This window comes from Scleropages formosus, chromosome 13 (genome assembly GCF_900964775.1).
Source record: "Scleropages formosus chromosome 13, fSclFor1.1, whole genome shotgun sequence".
NCBI classification, from domain to species: Eukaryota; Metazoa; Chordata; class Actinopteri; order Osteoglossiformes; family Osteoglossidae; genus Scleropages; species Scleropages formosus.
The window spans coordinates 3217575-3237666 of NC_041818.1; the positions used below are offsets into that span (position 1 = coordinate 3217575).

A 20092-nucleotide genomic window follows, 5' to 3' on the forward strand; every position below is an offset into this window, starting at 1 on the left:
GAAGTAAAGATGTACGTGCCTTGATCACTTCATCTTCATCTCTTTGCAAAGCTTTGTGTTCCCAGAACTTTTCCACTTTATTCTCTAAAGGGCCATGTACCACCAGGAAAGCAGTTTATCTTCCACATTATTTGTATCTCTAACACCATACCTTCCTTCACATATGGCTTTGTGTAAAGTATTTTGAAATACTAATGTATTTATGAAAATTGCTTCTCCCGTATGTTTTTGTGCACTGAATTTTGTCAGAATTGGCCATTAAAATAACTATTTTCAATCTGACTGGGTTGTTAATGATTTAAGCCATGTGACAATGGCCACCTTTTTGTCTGTTTCTGAAAATGAATAAGGTTTTCGAAACAGTTACTGATCTTACTGACAGAATCCTACCACCAGTCACACTAACTTAATTTCCTTGTTTCTGTTATTAACTCATAAATGATAATAAAAACAAAGCTGACTTCACATTTAACACCTATTTTAAAGGAGAGAGGTTCCCTATTAGAGTGCACAGATGTTGCATGTAAATCTAATTGAAAAGGACTGTTTGCACATCTGTTCATCAGCACTGAGGCCCTCAGAGACATGAGGAGGTGAGCTTTCAGCAGGAGTCTCACACTGTGAAGTGTGAAGATGCAGTGACTGAAATGATTTGGCAGTCCCAGTCTTGTTGTCTAGGGTCCCAAGTGTGTTGGGGCAATAGCAGCAATGCTTTGAGGTGTAGAAAGATGAATAAAAGTGACTGGTTTTGTGGGTACAAGGATAAGCAGAGAGAAGTGCAGTCTTTGTTTAATTTTGATTATTAGATGGTAGCAGCATTTTTGGAGTGAGAGGCAGCATCTATTCATTGTGTCTTATGTCTTATGATCTGCTTATTACACAAGTTTAAGTCCGAAAAAATAAACATAATGGTTGCTTTTTGGTTTTATGCTTTTCCCCTCTTCTAAACCTCTACATTGGGTTCTTAACTTGCAAACAAAATTGGGACCCCTTTGTACTGACTTGTTGCTAGTTTCAAAGTCACTTTTACCATATAAAAGCTGAATAACACACACACACACACATTTTCGGAACCGCTTGTCCCATACAGGGTCGCGGGAAACCAGAGCCTACCCGGCAACACGGCGTAAGGCCAGAGGGGGAGGGGACACACCCAGGACGGGACGCCAGTCCGTCTCAAGGCACCCCAAATGGGACTCGAACCCCAGACCCCCCAGAGAGCAGGACTGTGGCCCAACCCACTGCGCCACCACACCCACCATTGAATAATACGTGTCTGTCAACTTTTTAACAGCTTATGTTCTATTTTTTTAAATAACAAGTACACTATAATGCATAAAAAAAATACTTGTAACACTTCCATCTGTTATCAAAATTTGCTTGTGTAGTGTTGCAGTGGTCTACCATGTCCCATAAGCATAAAGCATGAGACAGGGTACAACCCCTGGACATTATTCCGTTGTTCCTGTGTAACACTTTTACTATTTTTTATTTAAATCAAACCACTTTAAAATGAAAATTTGTTTTTGAATGAATGAAAATAAAAAATGATAAATCTACCCATTCAATGCCATTGACTGGTTCTTCATATTAACATGTCTGATCTTTTTCAGCTACAGGCCACTTTCAACTTTATCATCTTCACAATAAGTCAATAAAAACTTAATGAAACAGATGTTCCTCAGTTTATTTGCTTGTAAAGTTAAGTAAAAAATCTTAGGTATAGCTATAGTAAATAAAAAAATACTTTCCATGACTTCTTATTTTAATTTTTATAGTTTTGAGACACATTTATTCAATACAATTTTTATATAGTGATCTTTTTCACTGGAGTGACAGAGACCACTGAAGAGTTTTATAAGGTGCAGCAGAAAAATCTAAAAGATATAGCGTTTTTCTTGTTAATATGATGAAAGACAGCTATTGTATAAGCCGGCTGACAACTGAGGAACAGAAAATAGAACACTCCCAAGAGGAAACTAATTTTAAATGACTGAAAATAAAAAATCTTGCTTGATACAAATTCCAAAGGAATGCAGATCATTGAATGATTAATTACATAAACATGTTCATTTTTACTCCTATTCACCTCCATCACTAGACATTAATTGCCATGACTGAAGTGATTGCCGTTGTGTTTCTATTCTGAGTCCATTTTGTTTCCAACTAATGGCAGAATGCAAAAACGCAGGTCATTTTCACTCCTCACAGCAAAGAGTGAAGAAAATTGTTTGAATAAATTAATTTGAAAATGGATTTATGTTAGAAGAGTTGTAACAGCACAAGTAACCAGTGTATTTGGATCTTTTTTTGTGTTTTGGGATGGACAGTTAAGCATAACAGAACTAATCACATCCAAGTTCAGTTTTAAGTACAGCATGATTAAATGGTTATCTTCTATTTACCTGTTGCTTTCTGCTACTGCTAAAGTGGGGCACTCTGAGGTTCCTGGTGGTGAGCCGGGACCGTGGAATCCTGATCGCCCCAGCTCAGTGGTGGCAGTTATTGTACATGGCTAATGTATTTAGTTGAAAGTTATGCATCCCCAGCTCTGCATAATCAGCCAAGGTTACAACATCACTTTTACTTAATGTAACATTGGCTTTGCTCCGTTCTCTTTGCTTTGTCAAAGAGCTCAAGGTGAAGAACAGTAAAGTGCCTGCCTGGAAGGCATTAGTGCTGGTAACGTGGCAGGAGCATGTTAGAACACTTAGAGCCTTTTCCCGTATTTGCTGTCCTTTCTTCTGAAATGATTTCACTCGCACAATTGTGCTGCATGTCTGTTGCCCTCATGAATCTTTTGTTATTTGCAATGTCCTGTGTGTTCTTTTTCATGTGCACATGAAAAAAGCATAAGCACTAAGAGGGGTAAGTCCCATTCCATTATGAGTTTTGTGGCCATATACACCATTACTCTTAGCCATATCTTGTCTTGCAGACCTCTATACATCCTTCTCCATCACCACTATCGTGTACCATTATATATACATTCTTGCCCAGGTTTACTCATAAGTGGTGGGACTTTATTTTGTTGTTGGAGCACCACTGTATTTCCCTCCCATGCCATTCTCCCCATTGTAACTACAGGAAAACGCCCAAGTTCCTTAGGCACTCTTATTAAAACATATTCCGAGCAGTACATTCTGTATTTCCACTGACAAAAATAACAGGTTTGACTAAGAAAAAAGTATTTTTCAGACTGAGAACTACTTTTTAACTAAATTTTAGAAGCACACCAATGCTGTGACAGAAGAAAAATAAGCATGTATGAGATCGGGGTAAAGTTTTCATTCATCACAGTTAAATAAAATGCAGTGGCACATGGTGACAGTGTTTTGTGGAGGCATTTTAATCACTGTGTTTGGTAATATTTTATTTGCATAGCCTTATTCCAGATCAGAAAGCCCAAAAAGTGGCAGTTTTCAGTAGACAAGACAGTCCATTTATACAGAGATGGAATGCAAATTAGCTTTATTTAATCCAAAGATTACATGGTTTTCTGTTCTTTTAGACACATTGTGTTTGGTCTTGGTGTAAAATCACAGTGTGGTTTTCTTAATGGCAACGTAGAAAAAAAAATCAGCACAATGGAATGTTGATGGTATTTTTCCTCCTTGATATAGAAATGTCCTCTCATTGTGGAAGTGCCAACAAAGATGCAAATTCATATGACGCATCTAACTTATCTAGTGAAGTATAACGGTGCATGCTGGGAAAGCACTTGATCTAGAAATACTTGATTTCTCATAATCCAGCTCTTCTGATGATTTGGTGAATAAAGGCTTCAGGTTGAGGGGTTCTGGGAGCTGCTCACGTGGAGGGTAGCAAGATAGATCAGCGGAAGGGAAACATGAAGCATAAAGTTAACAAGTGCTATGGTTTGTTTTGACAGTTGCAATCAAAGAACACCCCATTCTTTTGGCACCTTGCCGTTGCATCGCAGCTGTGGAGAGGGGCCTTTCATTCCCATGGAGTAGGATCTAATTAGTTGACTGCTTTCCTAAATAGGCCCTTGGTCACGACACGTTAGTGTGAGTGTAATTTGGACAAGTTAATAAGGCAGCTCCGGTGGCAGCCCTTGACCACTGGAGTGAGGATCAGTGGGAGTGAATATCAGGTTGAAGAGGGGAGGTGGAGAGAAGGCGAAAGGCTGTGAAAACAGAAAGGCTAGCAGTAGAGATGTGAGTGACAATAATAAAGCTAGAAAACCAGTGGCAACAGCAGCAAATGGAAACGCCTCTCATGCCTAATGTAATTGAGAACCCACTGTGGTTACTCTCCGGGTCAATGTCCTACCACCCTGAAACGCCACAGGCCCCACACTTAACTTGAGGACAAGACCCCCAGAAAATGGGCTTTAGCATGTGCTGCCACCCAGTTGCTAATTACAGGCCGTACGTGACAAGGGAAAGCTGAGCCATCGGCATTTGCCGCTTGCTGTAATTGTTCCCGACATAACTCTCCCTGCCAAAGGTTGGCCATTCCTCCAGGGGAAGAAGGAACAAAACCTTCCATTTATGTAGGGTTTGGATAGAGGGAGAAAAATGAGAGGCGATCACTCAATAGAATACATTCATTTCAGCATACATTATTAGGTATCCTTGTGAATTCTTTTAATCTGCTTTTTTAATTTGTTTTTATTTATTCATTCATTCATTGAATGAATCAGTCATACTCTTCATTTGGGCCCAGAAGAGAGCTGATCCCTGCTTTTGTTTATTTCATGCGCTAACCCCAATCTTTGTCTTATTACAGCTACTTCCAATGGAACATTGGAAGGCCTTGAGAACAGAGAAGGTGGAGTTTGCAGCACACGCTTCATGAAGATTATTATGAAAGTTGGACAAGGTAAGGTCACAATGAATGAATGAAACTTAATAGTCCCAGATGGAAATTCCACTCAGTTGCAGCATGCAACACACAATAAATACACACATACATGAACGCATACGTAATGCACAAATTGTATTTTCACCGAGATGTTTGTTGTTTTGGAGAAAAACGTCTGCTAAATGAATAAATGTAAATGCAAATGCATACATACAATGAAATGGATCCCTGTAACATAGGAGTGTGCTGCTACACACGGCATGTAGCACAAAACAAATCTGTGATTCTTTGGTGTCACTTAAGTGACATGTGCAGTACAGGTGTCCACCATACACGACAAATATCAACATGTTGCTGTGATATGAACCATAGATCTGTTTTCAATTATTTTCATGTTCTCATGATTTAAAATCAGAATAAGCCTGAATATGCTGCAGTCCTTGTGCCATAATACTGTGGGCTGGGTATAATAATGGCTCAGCCATAATGAAGGCATTGTGTGCTAACAGAAATGACTTCGGTGCAGGGAGAGCATTTCATGAGTTATTGTTCATAAACCCAATGGCTGCTGGCATAGGAATTTACAGAGAATACTCCATTAATTGCTTTCATAATACAGAGCCAAATTAATTTCACAGAAAATGGATATTTCAGACATACTTTTACTCCATTTATAAACCTTTACAGTGAGAGACAAGAAGAATAAATTAAAAGTTTAATTTAATTTTATCAATTTTGGTTTTCTGTTGCAACATAATTCTCTGGAGTGACCATGTATTTATCATACACACATACTGTTCCTTTGAGTTTGTGAAAATCATTTCTTGCAGAGATATTACACTGTGTGCCAAACGCAACATTGAGGTCTTGAGTCACAATGCAGCTTTATTCCTTTGATTTAAGTCTCCAGAAGACTATTTTAATTGCTCTCTATGGATGAAACGTATAACAGTGCCATTACAGCTTCCTGTGCTGCGTGTACGAGTTGACAGTCCAAACAAGTGCTGACACTGGTATCCAAATCCTGTTCAATTTTTGATTACCCAGCAATTCTGAAATGCTCTCCTGCAGAACATGTCAAAATAAGTGGGTTGGAATGTGATGCATGCAACATTGAGAGCAAAGATGGCAGTGTGATGATCATCAGTACCCTCAAGCTTACTGAAAAACATTTTTATTTTTCGGAACTGATGCGTTTCGGTGGGAAACCATCATCGTACCTACGTGCTGCATGACATATATACACATCTAAGATCATTAAATTGAAAACAACATCATACTCAAAAGACCAACAACTACCAGCGCCCCAGCAGACTTGCATGTTTCTCTTTCAGTTACACAAAAAAATTGCTCTAGTGATAATCATGCTTTCAGTATAGCGCAATTGCAGCTATAGCGATAGCAGCAGTTGCAAGAAAAAAAAAAGAAATAAAATGAATAAGAGGAAATATAACTTGGTGCACCTCAGACAGAGCGACCAGGCAAGATATTTGTGTGGGAAAGGGGACGCCTTGCAGTACAGATCATCACTCAGCCTCTCCTTGCCGTCTCTTTAAGTCCTGTCAGTGCCTCCGCAGCCCCAAGTGCCCGAGGGTCCTGGGCTGGGCCAAATAGGTGGGAAAAGTTGGGAGAGTCAAGAGATTCCTCCCATCAGGCCTTGCTTGTCTCACCTTGCAGGGGCTGCCCAAAGCAAATACACCATGATTGAAGTAGCAGGTCCTGCAGGGACGAGCCCCGACTCTGCTCTCTGAATAAGACGTGAAGATAATGCCCCAGTTTGGGAAACTAGTACTAATAAACCTATACTCTGATCTCAGTGTTAAATTAGAATGCAGTAGTTTTTAACCTTGACCAAAAAAAAAAAATAAATTAACCCTGACTGATCTGCACAAACAAAAAAGTGGGTCATGGGAACCACAAAAAACAGTAAAAATTATGTAAAATCTGTAAAGGACAACAAAGCAAAGGACATAATGCTAAATATATTCCATCACTCCTGTTCAAAAGTATTTTAGGTTTTTGGTGGATTTTTTTTTTTTATAGAAAAAATGTAGCACATAATAGTGCTTTCAAGAAAATGAATAATACACTATACTATAAAAAGCTAATTAAAGTTGTTTAATCCCATTCTGCTTTGTGCCTGGGTATGCTTTGATTTTATGACATATGGTTTGTGCATTCTACACAGCAATTAATTTGACTTCATGGTGTAAATATTTTTCCCTAATAGAAGATTTTTATTCAGAGAAGATGTGAAATATTGCTCTGCAGCGTAATTGAAATACTTTGCAGATGCACAAAGAGAAGAATTTCACCAGAATGGCTATTAAGATATAACACTTGCTGCAAAATATCTCATTGTTACTGAAAAGTTAATATTACTGCTATAAGAATAACTATAATATACCTAAAGAAAAAACACACAAAAGAATCACAGGTAATTGTGTTTAAAACCGAAGCTTTCCTCTCCCGTTCACTTTAAAAATCAAACTTAACACATGTATTGCATTCATAGGTGACAATAGGTCAAGGTGCTGACAATGTTGTTTTATTCGTATTCACAAGTCCACATTTTTTGTTTTCTAAATGGGAAAGACCTCAGAAGAATACAGATTAAACATCTAAACATTTAAAATTCTTATATATATATATGTGTATATATCTTATTGTTTTGGAGAAAAATGTAAGCTACATAAGTGAATATGATCTGGTATTTGAAAACCAGGCACAAACACGGTACAGTATCAATTAAAAATCAAATCAGTTCATATTCATGACAATTATATCAAGTTGCACTTATTGTTTGGAAATGAACTGCTTTTGTGATTGGTGGTGTTGTCCGGACAACTTGCTGCTTAATCATGGCATGAGAACAGCATTAGAAATCAAGACTGTTTTTGGAATTTTCTGTGCATGTTGTAAATTACAGCGACGTGCAGAATTGAAAAGCAACTAAAAGCAACAGTACCGCAAGTGTAGCACAATTTAAAAATGTGTCATGTCTTGTTCTATATTTCTGGCTTGCCTTTTGAATTTTAAATGCATTTTTATTGCTGTTTTGGTTGTATTTTTTACCCCCACCATAATTACACATAATTACCACAGCCTTTTTGGCGCTTTAATCATACAGTTGTGGTCTGTGTATTTGTGCATTCCACCAGTGGAATTGTACCATTTCCCATTGAAGTGGTGGCCTTTTTCCCTTCCTTGACAGAACACTGTAGACTCTTATGAAATTAGTGCTTTGCTCTGTGGAAGTGCGGTAATTGACATATTGGAAAGTCATCCCGTTCTGCTTTTTTTTCTCCCCTGTGGGTAGCCTCATTCCTTCCAGCTGTGCACATCTGCATTACCATCTCGCACCACAAACACATATACACACACACACACACACACATGCATCCTTTCTTGTATGCTTTGTCGTGTTTGTTTTCTCCAACGTTAAGAAAACATAAAGATATAAAATATAGACAACAGTATGAATAGAATTATTTAGAAATTGGCCAACACAGAAGTTTTATTTTATGTTTCCTTATATATCTTGAGAGCAAAACAAAAGTAATGCTTTTACTTGTGTTATTATTTGCCCAAAGCAACTTGGTTTTTAAGGTTTTTAGTGTTAGATCATTAAACCTAACATTATAACACAGCACAGTATTGTTACTGTAGCAATTCATGGTAAGTACTTTGTTTTAAAGGTACTATAGCAGGAACATTAATAACCCCAATGTTTATCTCGGTTGGATTTAGTGACTGTGGTAATGCCAGTATTTCTGTATTTTTTGCTCCTGTGTAGCAAGCTGAACTTGCGTTTATGGTATCACCTAGCACGTGCTCTGTCTTTTTTTGCTTTCACACATGGAGTTACCGCTTCAACAGCAATTAGACCAAAGTTTAACAGAAAAGTCAATGAAATTAAAAGAAGCTCAATGCATCTAAATTGAAGCATGTGGTTTTCATAATATGCGAATCTTCCAGCCAGTCCCCCTATTGTGTTTTCTCCATGGTAGCTACTGGTGTTCTCTGTACTCATGGTCCCAAGGTAACCTACATTTCTTACCAACCTGACATTAGTTTGGCAGAAAGCACCTGAAGTAAAGATTGTATCGTACGCTCGTAAATGTCATGCCTGGATTTAAACCTATGGGAAAATAAATGTTCAGCATATTATTCAAGAGATCTTTCATATTTTATGACAAACAAATTAAATGCAGTAATTTTTTACAAGACCCTAGAGTCTCAGGAGAACCAGAATAGTAAAATATTTTTTGGCCTAATAACCACTTTGTGAAAGGCAGTTGGTCTTATTTGCATCTATAATAATTTCTGTTAAACCCTTGTATAGTACTCTGGAGATCCACTATAAAATACTGTAATGTAATAACTATCAGGATTTTTGGGTCGAGGACTAGTACTTCCAATATTTTCTAATAAAGTACTTGGAAAGAAGGTCTAAGGCCTTAAGGGAGCATTAGGTGTACCCCTGATCACTTTTTCTGTTAAATCATGTCTGAACATATATTCGTAAAATTAAAGGATTGAAAAAAAATGATTTTAAGGTACCAGTAAAGTCAGGATTCCTTTCCTTATCAGAATTGCCTAAAAAGATTCTTAATGACCATTGTGGTCCCACCAGATACATTATTGCTATTGTTCGTGTTGTTCTTGCTCCTGCGACTGCTGCTGTGTAACTGTTCATGTTTTGTGTTTGCATTTTTGCAGACCCGAACACTGTAATCCCAGATCCAGTGATTGACACCCCTGGCAAAGAGCAGGAGACCATAGTAAAAGAGTCAACTACCAGGCCGCCTCCCAAAAAAGGGAGGGAAGGAGCGGAGAAGCAAGGAAACAAAGGTAAATGGCTCTTTTGTTATAGCATGCCTTAACATCGCCCAGTTTCCTAACATCCTGCTCAGGATCGTAGCCCATGCCCACATTCCTAATTTCAACAGAGAATTTCCCAAGTAGCCAATAACTAGCTTGTGCGTCACAGCACATGCAGAGCTTCGAGTAATGTGAGTGAACAGTTTAAAATACAAGCTTTTTTCCATTGAGCACTGATGTGAGATCGTCTTATCAAAATGATGCATGTCAATGAAAGTTTTTTGTGAGAGGTAGATGTTAACAAGGGAAGAAAAGTTGACCAGTTTGAGAGATGGGTATTAAAGCAGGAACAGAGGAGATTAGGGGCAGAGAGGTCCTGCTCAGCTTGTTTCTCTGGAGGACTGAATCTCCTCCCTGACCTTGTTTTCAAACCTACTGGAAGCTATTTGAAATATTCTCTGACATCATAGGACATATCTACATTTTGGCGTAAGTTCTAGTTTTCCCTCCTTTTTTGCCTCCTGTGTTCAAGCTTCACATAAAATTCTGGTTGGGGAATTTAAAGTTTGTACTTATGCCAATGGGGAATGCAAATAGATGTGCCATTGAAGTGTGCTAATGAAAAATTAAAACTATAACTGCTCCTCTGTGCCGGGGAAAAGGATGAGATTATCAGAGACTATTAGAAATTGTCAATATGACAGACCAGAGAACAGGCCCTTTTCTGGCCCCTGCATGCTGTGCATGCTAATCTGTACATTTTATAGCTGGAGTTTCAATCCCCTGACCAACAATTTTTGTCAAGCTAAGCAGAAAAAGGCAGAATTCATGAATGTTCGGAAAATATTTTTTCCTCCAAGCCTTGGGTCTGCTAGGGGACAAAACCAAATCAGTGTACAGGCAGAATGAGGGCCGCTCCCTGTTAGGCTGATTCAAAGGCTCCTGAAGCACTTTCCACCTTGGCGTGAAGCCATCAGACATTATGTGTCTAGATTTTCTTTGCATAGTTCCACTGTTTCGGCAACTATGCTTTACATTCCCCTCTCACCTCTACCTTGGAACAGTGAGGAATATAGTAAAGTGCGTTGCTGATCCTGCCTGTCTCCGAAATACCACGGCTGAACAGCATCTACATGCTCACAGCACTTCCCTGGCTGCTCATGTTATTATTATTATTATTGTTGTTGTTCTCGTGATGTTCTTCACCAAAGCAACTTATGCTGACTTACCCATTTATGCAACTGGGTAATTTTTACTTCATCAGTTGAGTGTATGTACCTTGCCCATGGGTACAACAGCAGGAAGTACGAGCTTTGGCCCTTTGAGTCCTTGCAGAACTATTAATGCAATTATTTAAATCACTGTGACACAGAGTGCTTTCAGGGAGGGCAAGAGAGATTCACCGTATGAACAGAACTTGTGTTTTATTTGTGCTATTTACAGAAACAGTGACTGGAGAGGGATAACAGTGAGGTACTCGGCATGGGGTGGGGGTGCGGTGGCGCAGTGGGTTGGACCACAGTCCTGCTCTCCGGTGGGTCTGGGGTTCGAGTCCCGCTTGGGGTGCCTTGCGATGGACTGGCGTCCCGTCCTGGGTGTGTCCCCTCCCCCTCTGGCCTTACGCCCTGTGTTACCAGGTTGGCTCCAGTTCCCCGCAACCCCGTATGGGACAAGCGGTTCTGAAAATGTGTGTGTGTGTGTGTGTGTGTGTGTGTGTGTTTGTGTGTGTGCTCGGCATGGGGAAGGTCTGGGAAGTAGATTCTCTCTGGCAGGGATGTGTTTTCTCTGGTCTTCTCAGGGTCACGGATCTTCCTATTACCACGGAAGGTTTAAATGAAGGGTGATGAGGACACTGCCTTATCAATTGATAGACATAAGACATAACAGGAAATCCAGTGTGCAAGATGATTATGAGTACTAGAGAGGTGGTATTTATTCATTGCTGTTAAATTCCCTAGCAGGTATCCTACTCGAGAAGGTCCTCAAAAATTGTTGGCTTGTTTAAACAAGTGAAAAGTATGGGCCAGCAGAGACAGCCATTTAAGCTCCATTGCATTAGACAAGAAATCAAATTATAGTTTTCACACAACAGCAAGATCAACGGCATATTGACTGCGATCCATCTTTCTAATGAACATTTTCTGTGTGCACGTCTACATGCTGCCATTTTTTATTCTCGGAATAAAGCACCCTGTTTAATTTTATTCTTGAGACCTTTCCCTTGAGGGATCACTTTCAAACCTTTTCTCTCCCGTTTCTATCATCTGCGGTAGGACTCAAGTGACTGAATTTAATAGCGGAGCATCTGTTTTTAAGCGGTGTCACCCAGACCACAGTTTGTGAGATGGAGCTGAGTATACACAATCCAGGAAATAGTGTGGGTACAGGGGACCACACAGGAAACGCTCCTGTCCTGCTAACTGAAATCAGTCCTCAGCAGTCAGAGACATTGTTTTCTTTTCCCCACAACATGAAAATACCAGCAAGGTAAATTATTAAAATGGTTTATTTTGTTAGCAGAATCATTTTACAAGTGAACTAATAAGCTCAGTTTAGTCAGTGGTGATTTTGAGATGGGGATGGCACATCCCCTTGGACACACACACGTATACTCACATTTGAAATACTCTTTTTATGGGGATTTCACATTGACCCACACTGATTCAGGGATCAATTTCAACTGTCACTGCAGTAAAACATGAAAATGCATGGAAATTCACATTGAAGTTTCCTTTTTTTTTCTTTTTTTGAAAACTACAACTGACTGGCTTTTTAATTAGAGATGCTGTTTTCCATATCCCAACAATGTCTGTTTTTCAAGGCATACTGTTCTTTAGAGGGTGTTTTCCTCAGAACAAGGTTGTACACACAGACTTTGGTTCCTTATCTGTGTTTCATGTAGGAGACTTTGTGTACAAGGGAATTAGGTCTGGTGATTGTAGCTTATGCTCGGTCCGTTGCTCTTTCACTAAACCTGACCATAGACCTAGCCTAAGCCCTAAGCTTAAAGTGTGTAATGGACCATAAAAACAATGGTGCAGAGCTTCTGATATTCCTTCAAGTTAAAACAAAATAAACCTTTGAATTTTGCGTAGTTCTGGGTATGTACCTTGATCATCTGCAGGAGATGGCATTCAAACCTGGATCCTTCAAGTGGAAGTGAGCAGCCCTAACCACTACACCACCTGCTGCTCCATGCTTGAAAAAATAGTGTTTCATATGTATTTCTTAACCTTTTGTGTTCTTAAGTCTTTGTTAAAATGATGGTCAGATATAGAAAATATTATCAGTGTATATATTTAATTTATATATTTGTATTTTTTTTGTTGTGCCACAATGGAGATTATTCAAATTGTCGTTTTTTTTTTCTTGAACTTTGTGTGATGTACCTGTAGTGATATACTGACAAACCCCCCGCACAGGTACCATCAACCAAAACAAGACGAGCATGGGCGAAGGCATCTTTGGCTCCAAGGTGGCTCTGTTCGCAGCTGTTGGTGCAGGCTGTGTCATCTTTCTGCTCATCATCATCTTCCTCATCGTGCTTCTGATCAAAGTGCGGAAGCGGGCGCGTAAACACACACAACAGCGCACAACGGCCCTCACCCTTAGTACTTTGGCTAGTCCCAAGTGCTCGGGCAATGCCGGCTCTGAGCCTAGCGACATCATCATCCCGTTGCGGACTACAGAGAACAACTACTGCCCCCACTACGAGAAGGTGAGCGGGGACTACGGACACCCAGTGTACATTGTCCAGGAGATGCCCCCGCAGAGCCCTGCCAACATTTACTACAAGGTGTGAAGACCAGCAGCAGGAACATGGAGCAGCAATGTTTTGTGGCACACTTAGGATTAAAACCTTACTTTTTTTTTTCTTTTTAACTCCCTAGACCTGCTGATATTGGAGGAAGCCTGAACATTTTGAGCAGTGAAATACGGAATGCAAATCATAAAAAAGCAAGAGAGAGTGGAAACAAAACTTGTAGATGAGAACAGGAGTCAAAAGTGTGCATTTTCTGCACCAAGAGCTACTCCTTCCATCCATTACTGCTTTAAATTTTTGGATAAGAAAAAACCAAGGAGGGATGAATGATCAGGTATCTGACAGCCATTTTCCTCACTTGTTTGGTGACAAGAAGAAACACAACATGTCCAGATGTTTGAAATCCTGCCAGTAGCCACCTGTCTGTCATTCAGGGCTTCCTTGGTGGAGTGAAAGCCTTGCCAGATTGCTCAGGTAACAGGGCACATTAGGGCAGAGTAGCACTGTGCCATTGCACACTCCCGTGTTTACCTTTCAGCTTTCCTCATCCTCATAATTGTGTTTTGCCTCATATTTACAGTATACATATGTTGGTGATAGCTGAATATTTTGCCTTTTAGTACCAGTGCTAGCAGAAGCCAAGGACACACTCATGATGTCTGTTTTTAGAGTAAAACTCAATATTTCTGGTTGTCTTATAGGTCCACAGACTCTGCCGTGTCAGACTTCTGGTATTTATGGCCATTGTTGTTCTTAGTCATCTCCAAAGGTGCCTGGTCGTGTACAGACAGGAATGCAAGCAGTGAGAAGTTGAGATAAAACTGCAGTGTACCTGTGGCTTCCAGGAGACTGCGGGTGACGCTGAAGGTTCGCCAGGTGCGAGTAGGGTGAAAGCCATAAAAGTGCACAGCGACCTTAAAAATGTGGTATTTGTCTTTTTCCTTATCTGAAGTGTAACTTAAATTTTCATCCATCCATTTGGATGACTGGGGTATGACTCTTCGAGCAAATGAATGGAAAGGTTGTATTTGTTTGACAGAAGCACACGTGTTGAAGAAATTAAGATGTTATCAGCAAACCTGGAGATTTGTCTTCCATGAACAGGCAAGCTCTGATTATGAGATTCAGGTGAGTTAGTGTATTTTTAAATATCATGTAATGTGTCTTCCGGAATTTTCTGTCAGTCTAGATGTGTTGTGTATGATAATTGGTAAGGCTGTAGAAGACAATGAAGTTCCAGCTTTTAGTGGGGACTTATTTTTTGACAAGTTTGGCAAGGGCTTTCACTGTTCATATAGAACTCTGGGCCAAGAACATGTGCAAATGAGATTATTAAAAAAGTATGAAGATTTGCATCAAAGCCCTTTTTTTTTTTTTTTTAAGTCCATACACGGGCTTTTTAATACATTCAAATAAGTTTAATAATAAGACTTATTTTTAACAGTATAAATATTTTTTTCTATGCAGACTTATATTTATAATAAGTCTAAAAAGTCACGATCTGAAGTTAACTTTGTTATCCTGGGTTGTGCCTTGAATGACAAAGGTGTTGTTTTTATCATGCATAGTCATTGTAATCACCACAGCTTCACAGCTCCTAGGCTCTGGATTTGGATGCAGGTTTGAATTTTGCTGAGTCAGAAAAGCCTTTTTTTCTAAACTCAGTAATGACCAACCAACAAAATGACACCAGTGTACTTACGGTTACTTTCTGCTGACCCAAAATATCATCATTCTAGCAACTGACATGGTTTTTAGTGTCTTCTCTGTCTTTGCTGGACAGCAAGGTGTCTGTTAATTCTGTGCAAGAAATGAGGTGACTTCTGCTGCAAAGGTAACCTGTACATATATATAGCTTGTAAGAGATTTTCAAATAACGATTTGTGTTCTACATTTGAGTTCTACATGTTGCCTTTCTAATGTATTTTTCAGTTTATTTTTGTAATTTTATGTACAATCTCGCGCAAATTACATTGGAACATGTAAATATGTGAAAACAGATCAGCTTTAAAGTTAAATTTATTAGAACCCCCTTTAAAATATAGATTTTCTAATGCAGAATTTTTGTATAGTTGTCATTTCAAAGACCTTTTGTATAAACTTTTCAATTATTTTCCTTTTTCCTTCTTTGTTAGTAAATGGAAAGATAATACAAACACCTTGAGAATGGGTGTTTTGCAGACTCTGGATATGTCTGAAGTCTCAGACATTGTGGTGAAATTTCAAATGTTTATTTCACCTTTTCATGTGAAATGGTAATAGCATCACATCAATAAATGGTAGTCAGCATTTTAACAAAGTCTAATGAACAACCCACAATGCCTTAGAGCAGCAATCAAACATGTGCCACCTTGGAGCTCGAGCTGTAACAGCCTTTTTATTGTCTTCACACCAACATTTCCCTCTGGGGTAAACACCGTAGGCTTGTGAATTACCTGTGCGATGAGAAAGAGGGTTCAATTCTATTCTTGCTCGTACCTCACAGTGTCATAACACACCTTCATTAGGAGCTTTGTAGAGTGTGTCATTTTTACTGCAGAGCACATGAGACTGTGGGATGGCATTCCCTGTAAACCACTCATCAAATGATGGCACAGTCTTTTCGTCTCTTTGGATTACCACAATATTATCGCAAAATTACTTTCAAAGCTTTGTCTAATAAACAGTGTGGGCTACAGGGAGAGTCCTGTGCAATCAACAGGACTAAGCTGACGCCATCTGATTGTGTTTGTCTTGCAAAGCAGAATGCTAGTGGACTTGAACTTGAACGTTGGGGAACTTCCTTCAGTAGTTTAACCCCATTCCATTTTCACTGTTTAGATTGTTGTTTGGGGTTGTTGGCAAGATGAGTGTCGTGTGAGTACTTCTTGGGTATCAACCAAACAGTATGGCAGCTTTGTTCACACCGCCTGCCTTCTGTAACTCTCTTATAGTAAAGTCACAGTATTACATTGTGAGTACATGAATTTTTTTCCTGTTTCTCCATAAATGTGTTGAAAAATTTGCAGTTTTTACTGAATTCTAGAAAATGAGTTAGTTTGGAACCAGAGTCCATGAGGTTATCCAACCTAATAATGCATATTGACAAATAAATTTTTCCTGTGGAATCCAGTGTTGAGTGATTGTTTATTTACCGATTTCCTTTCCAAGTGAAGTAAAATAACCTACAGTGACTTGGCAGGTTTGATTGATTACTGCTGTTTAATGTGTATGTAGTGAATATGAATATGTACATATGATGAGGAATCAATGCAATTTTCTTGCCTAAGCAAGGTGCAAGATGCAAAGTAGTAGGTGAACCTCCCCAGTGCATGACAATGACAATGATCACAACAATCATGCAATGCGTGACACTGCCCTATACTATACAGGCCCAAAAGTAACTGGCAATTGTTTTTTTTTTTTTTTTTTTTTTTTATTTTTAATTTATTGCCAGCTTTTAAGAATGCAGGACATTTCACTCATCTAGTCTTCATCGTTGACATAAAACCAGGGAACAAAATCAATACAGTTGGCATTAATAAGGTTCATTGTTGCACCATTTCCAGGTGGCTTCAGAAAATTATTACAGAAAAATTATTTATGTAATTTATACAATTACCAATGGGTTTAAGGCGCCTGCTGATCTATGACTGACGTTTAAAGGTCCTGCCAGTTGCTGATTTGAGACACTGTATGATGAAATTTACATTTAGTAAGACATATTAGTGTAAATGTCATTGTTCTGGTTTCATTTCCTTTTCGAACCATTAGCTAGCAAAGCAAGACTCTGAACCTTACCTTAATGCATATTGTATAGTCTTGATAGTTAAATAGGAGAACTTGGGACTAACTGACAGAATAATAGTGTTTTGCCACTGTTTTTAACTTCTCTTGATGTTGATTTGAAATGTTTCAGTTTGACAGTGTTTGTTATTCTTTTATAGACATCTATTCATAAAATACAGTGCATTGATCATATTACTTTAACATTTGTTAATTTATCAGACCTTTATCCAAAACAGCATACAGCTCACAAAAGTGCACTTCACCAACACATAGCAAGATATAGATGTGGACATGTGATTTTCAAAGTACATTTTGACTGATGTCACCTTTGGAATCAGCACACATTAGATGGGTAGCTGTATATAGAATTGGTACAGAATATAACATTGCTAAAACAGACAGAACTGAAAATATTTGGGCTTTTAATTTTAAAAAGATACATCCTTATAAAATTTTTTTATACATGTTGTGCTATTCTTATAGATTAACACACACACCGTCTGAAACTACTTGTCCCATGCGGGGTCGTGGGGACCCAGAGCCTAACCCAGCAACACAGGGCGTAAGGCTGGAGGGGGAGGGGACACACCCAGGATGGGATGCCAGTCCGTCGCAAGGCACCCCTAGCAGGACTCAAACCCTAGACCCACCGGAGAGCAGGACCCGGTCAGACCCACTGCGTTCTCCCAGATTAACACAATAAAATATATATAAAACAATCATCATTGTGTCTTTCAATTTGTATTTTTAAATTGAGGAAATTGTATCTATATTGAATAAATAGAGAAAATCAATTTTTGAATTAAAACAACACTATTGCAATATAGATGAAGTTCACAATATATAGGCTATGGATTGAATTTTGAAAATGTCTGGGGTCATTTCTTGTGTGGATGCCAAGAGGTGGGTCACAACAGGAAAAAAAAATAGGACAATTGTGACTCCTGTAATGGAGGCATATCACTCGGGTTTAAGAGTTCTTCAAAGTGCTCCTTCCACCTCCCGACAATATCCTCATCGGAGGTCAGAGTTTCTCCACCCTTGCTGAGCACAGCCTGGGCGAAACACCTCCGACCCCTTCTGAGCTGCCGGATGATTCTCCAGAACCTCTTTGAAGCCGACCGATAGTCGTTTTCCATGGCCTCTCCAAACTCCTCCCGTGCCCGGGATTTTGCTTCTGCAACCGCAGCCGCTGCTGCCTTTTTCACCTGCCGGTACCTGTCTGCTGAGTCAGGAGTCCCCAGAGCCAACCAGGCCCTAAAGGCCTCCTTCTTCAGCTTGACGGCTTCCCTCACCACCGGTGTCTACCAGCAGGTTCTCGGGTTGCCGCCCTGGCTGGCACCAACAAGCTTTTGGCCACAGCTGTGCCTGGCTGCTTCCACAATGGAGGTTTTGAACAGGGTCCATTCCCTACCCCTTCCAGGACATGGGAGAAGCTCTTCCGGAGGTGTGAGTTAAAATCATTCTGGATGAGGTCCTCTGACAGTCGTTCCCAGCACACCTTCATTAAACGTCTAGGCCTACCGAATCTGTCCATCAGTTTTCCCTGCCGTCTGATCCAACTCACCACCAGATGGTGATCAGTTGACAGCTCAGCACCTCTCTTCACCTGAGTGTCCAAAACATGTGGCCTCAAGTCAGAAGAAACGACTACAAAGTCGATCATTGACCTTTGGCCCAAGGAGCTCTGGTACCAAGTATGCTTATGAGCATCCTTGTGTTCGAACATGGTGTTTGTTATAGACAAACCATGACTAGCACAGAAGTCCAATAACATTCACCATTTCGATTTAGATCGGGCAGGCCGTTCTTCCCAATCACCCCCCACCAGATTTCCCAGTCATTGCCAACGTGTTTGTTGAAAGTCCCTCAGCAGGACTATGGAATCTGTAGGTGGGGCCCCGTCCAGAACCCCCCAACCCTCTCCAAGAAGATCGAATACTCTGAACTGCTGTTTTGTGCATAAGCACACACAATAAAGTTTTCCTCTCTGCGACCCTAAGTCACATTGAGGCAACCCTCTCGCCCACCGGGACAATCTCCAACTGTATGGCAGCCAGCCAGAGCCTTGTGAGTATCCCCACACCCACCCGGCACCTCTCACCCCGTGCAACTCCTGAGTAGGAGAGGGACTATCCCCTATCGAGGAGTTTGCTTCCAGAGCCAACACTGTGAGTGGAGGTGAGCCCAGCTATATCTAGTTGGTATTTCTCAACCTGCTGCACCAGTTCCAGCTCCTTCCCCCCAATGAGGTAACATTCCATGTACCAAGATCTAGTTTCTGTCGCGAGGGGTCGCGACGCCATGCGCCACCCTGCCCTCTCCCGCTGCCTGGTACACATTGCATCCAACCTCCATGTTGGACCTTGCAGGTGGTGGGCCCACATGGCTCCCCCACGATGCCTTTTCAGGCTGAGCCCGGCTGGGTTACGTGGGCTGCCCAGCCACCAGGCGTTCGCCTAGGAACACTACCCCCAGGCCTGGCTCCAGGGGTAGGTCCTGGTGGCCATATTCCGGGCAGGGTAAACGTTCTTTTGTTCCCATTTTCCATAGGGGTTTTTTGGATTGTGTTAGTCTGGATCTTCACTCCAGACCTGTTCGCCTGTTCATTCTTGTGTCTTATATTAGCTCTATTGCAGTGAGCAGTACTTTAAGCATATAGATCTTGCCCAGGATTTATGTTGGAACAAATCAGAGCTCTTGTTTCCGTAACATTTACTTTTGTTCAAGATTCTTATATGATTTTAATAAATGTAACAATATTTTATAAACAGCACATACACTACATTTGTAATTATAGCAGTTACACATCATATGTGACTTTAATAATTTAATACTGACATTCAGTACTTCTTCATGCTGCTAATACAAAGAAGTGAGGCCTCTGGTGTATGGCAATGCTAATCT

At 40.1% G+C, this 20092-nt stretch overlaps 1 protein-coding gene across 2 annotated transcripts in view; it reads left to right on the forward strand.

The window, feature by feature from the left end:
- Positions 1–15444, forward strand: part of LOC108932138 (ephrin-B1-like) — a 68697-nt gene extending 53253 nt beyond the window's left edge. Inside the window, exons 3-6 of one of the 2 annotated variants that reach the window (XM_018748396.1) lie at positions 4756–4848; positions 9553–9684; positions 13077–13450; positions 13545–13570. In XM_018748396.1, the coding sequence (XP_018603912.1) occupies positions 4756–4848; positions 9553–9684; positions 13077–13450; positions 13545–13553 (608 nt within the window). In that variant the 3' untranslated portion in view covers positions 13554–13570. Of the gene's footprint in view, positions 1–4755; positions 4849–9552; positions 9685–13076 lie in introns of both variants that reach the window. The other variant, XM_018748473.1, reaches the window with a different exon arrangement.
- The last annotated feature ends 4648 nt before the right edge of the window (positions 15445–20092 follow it).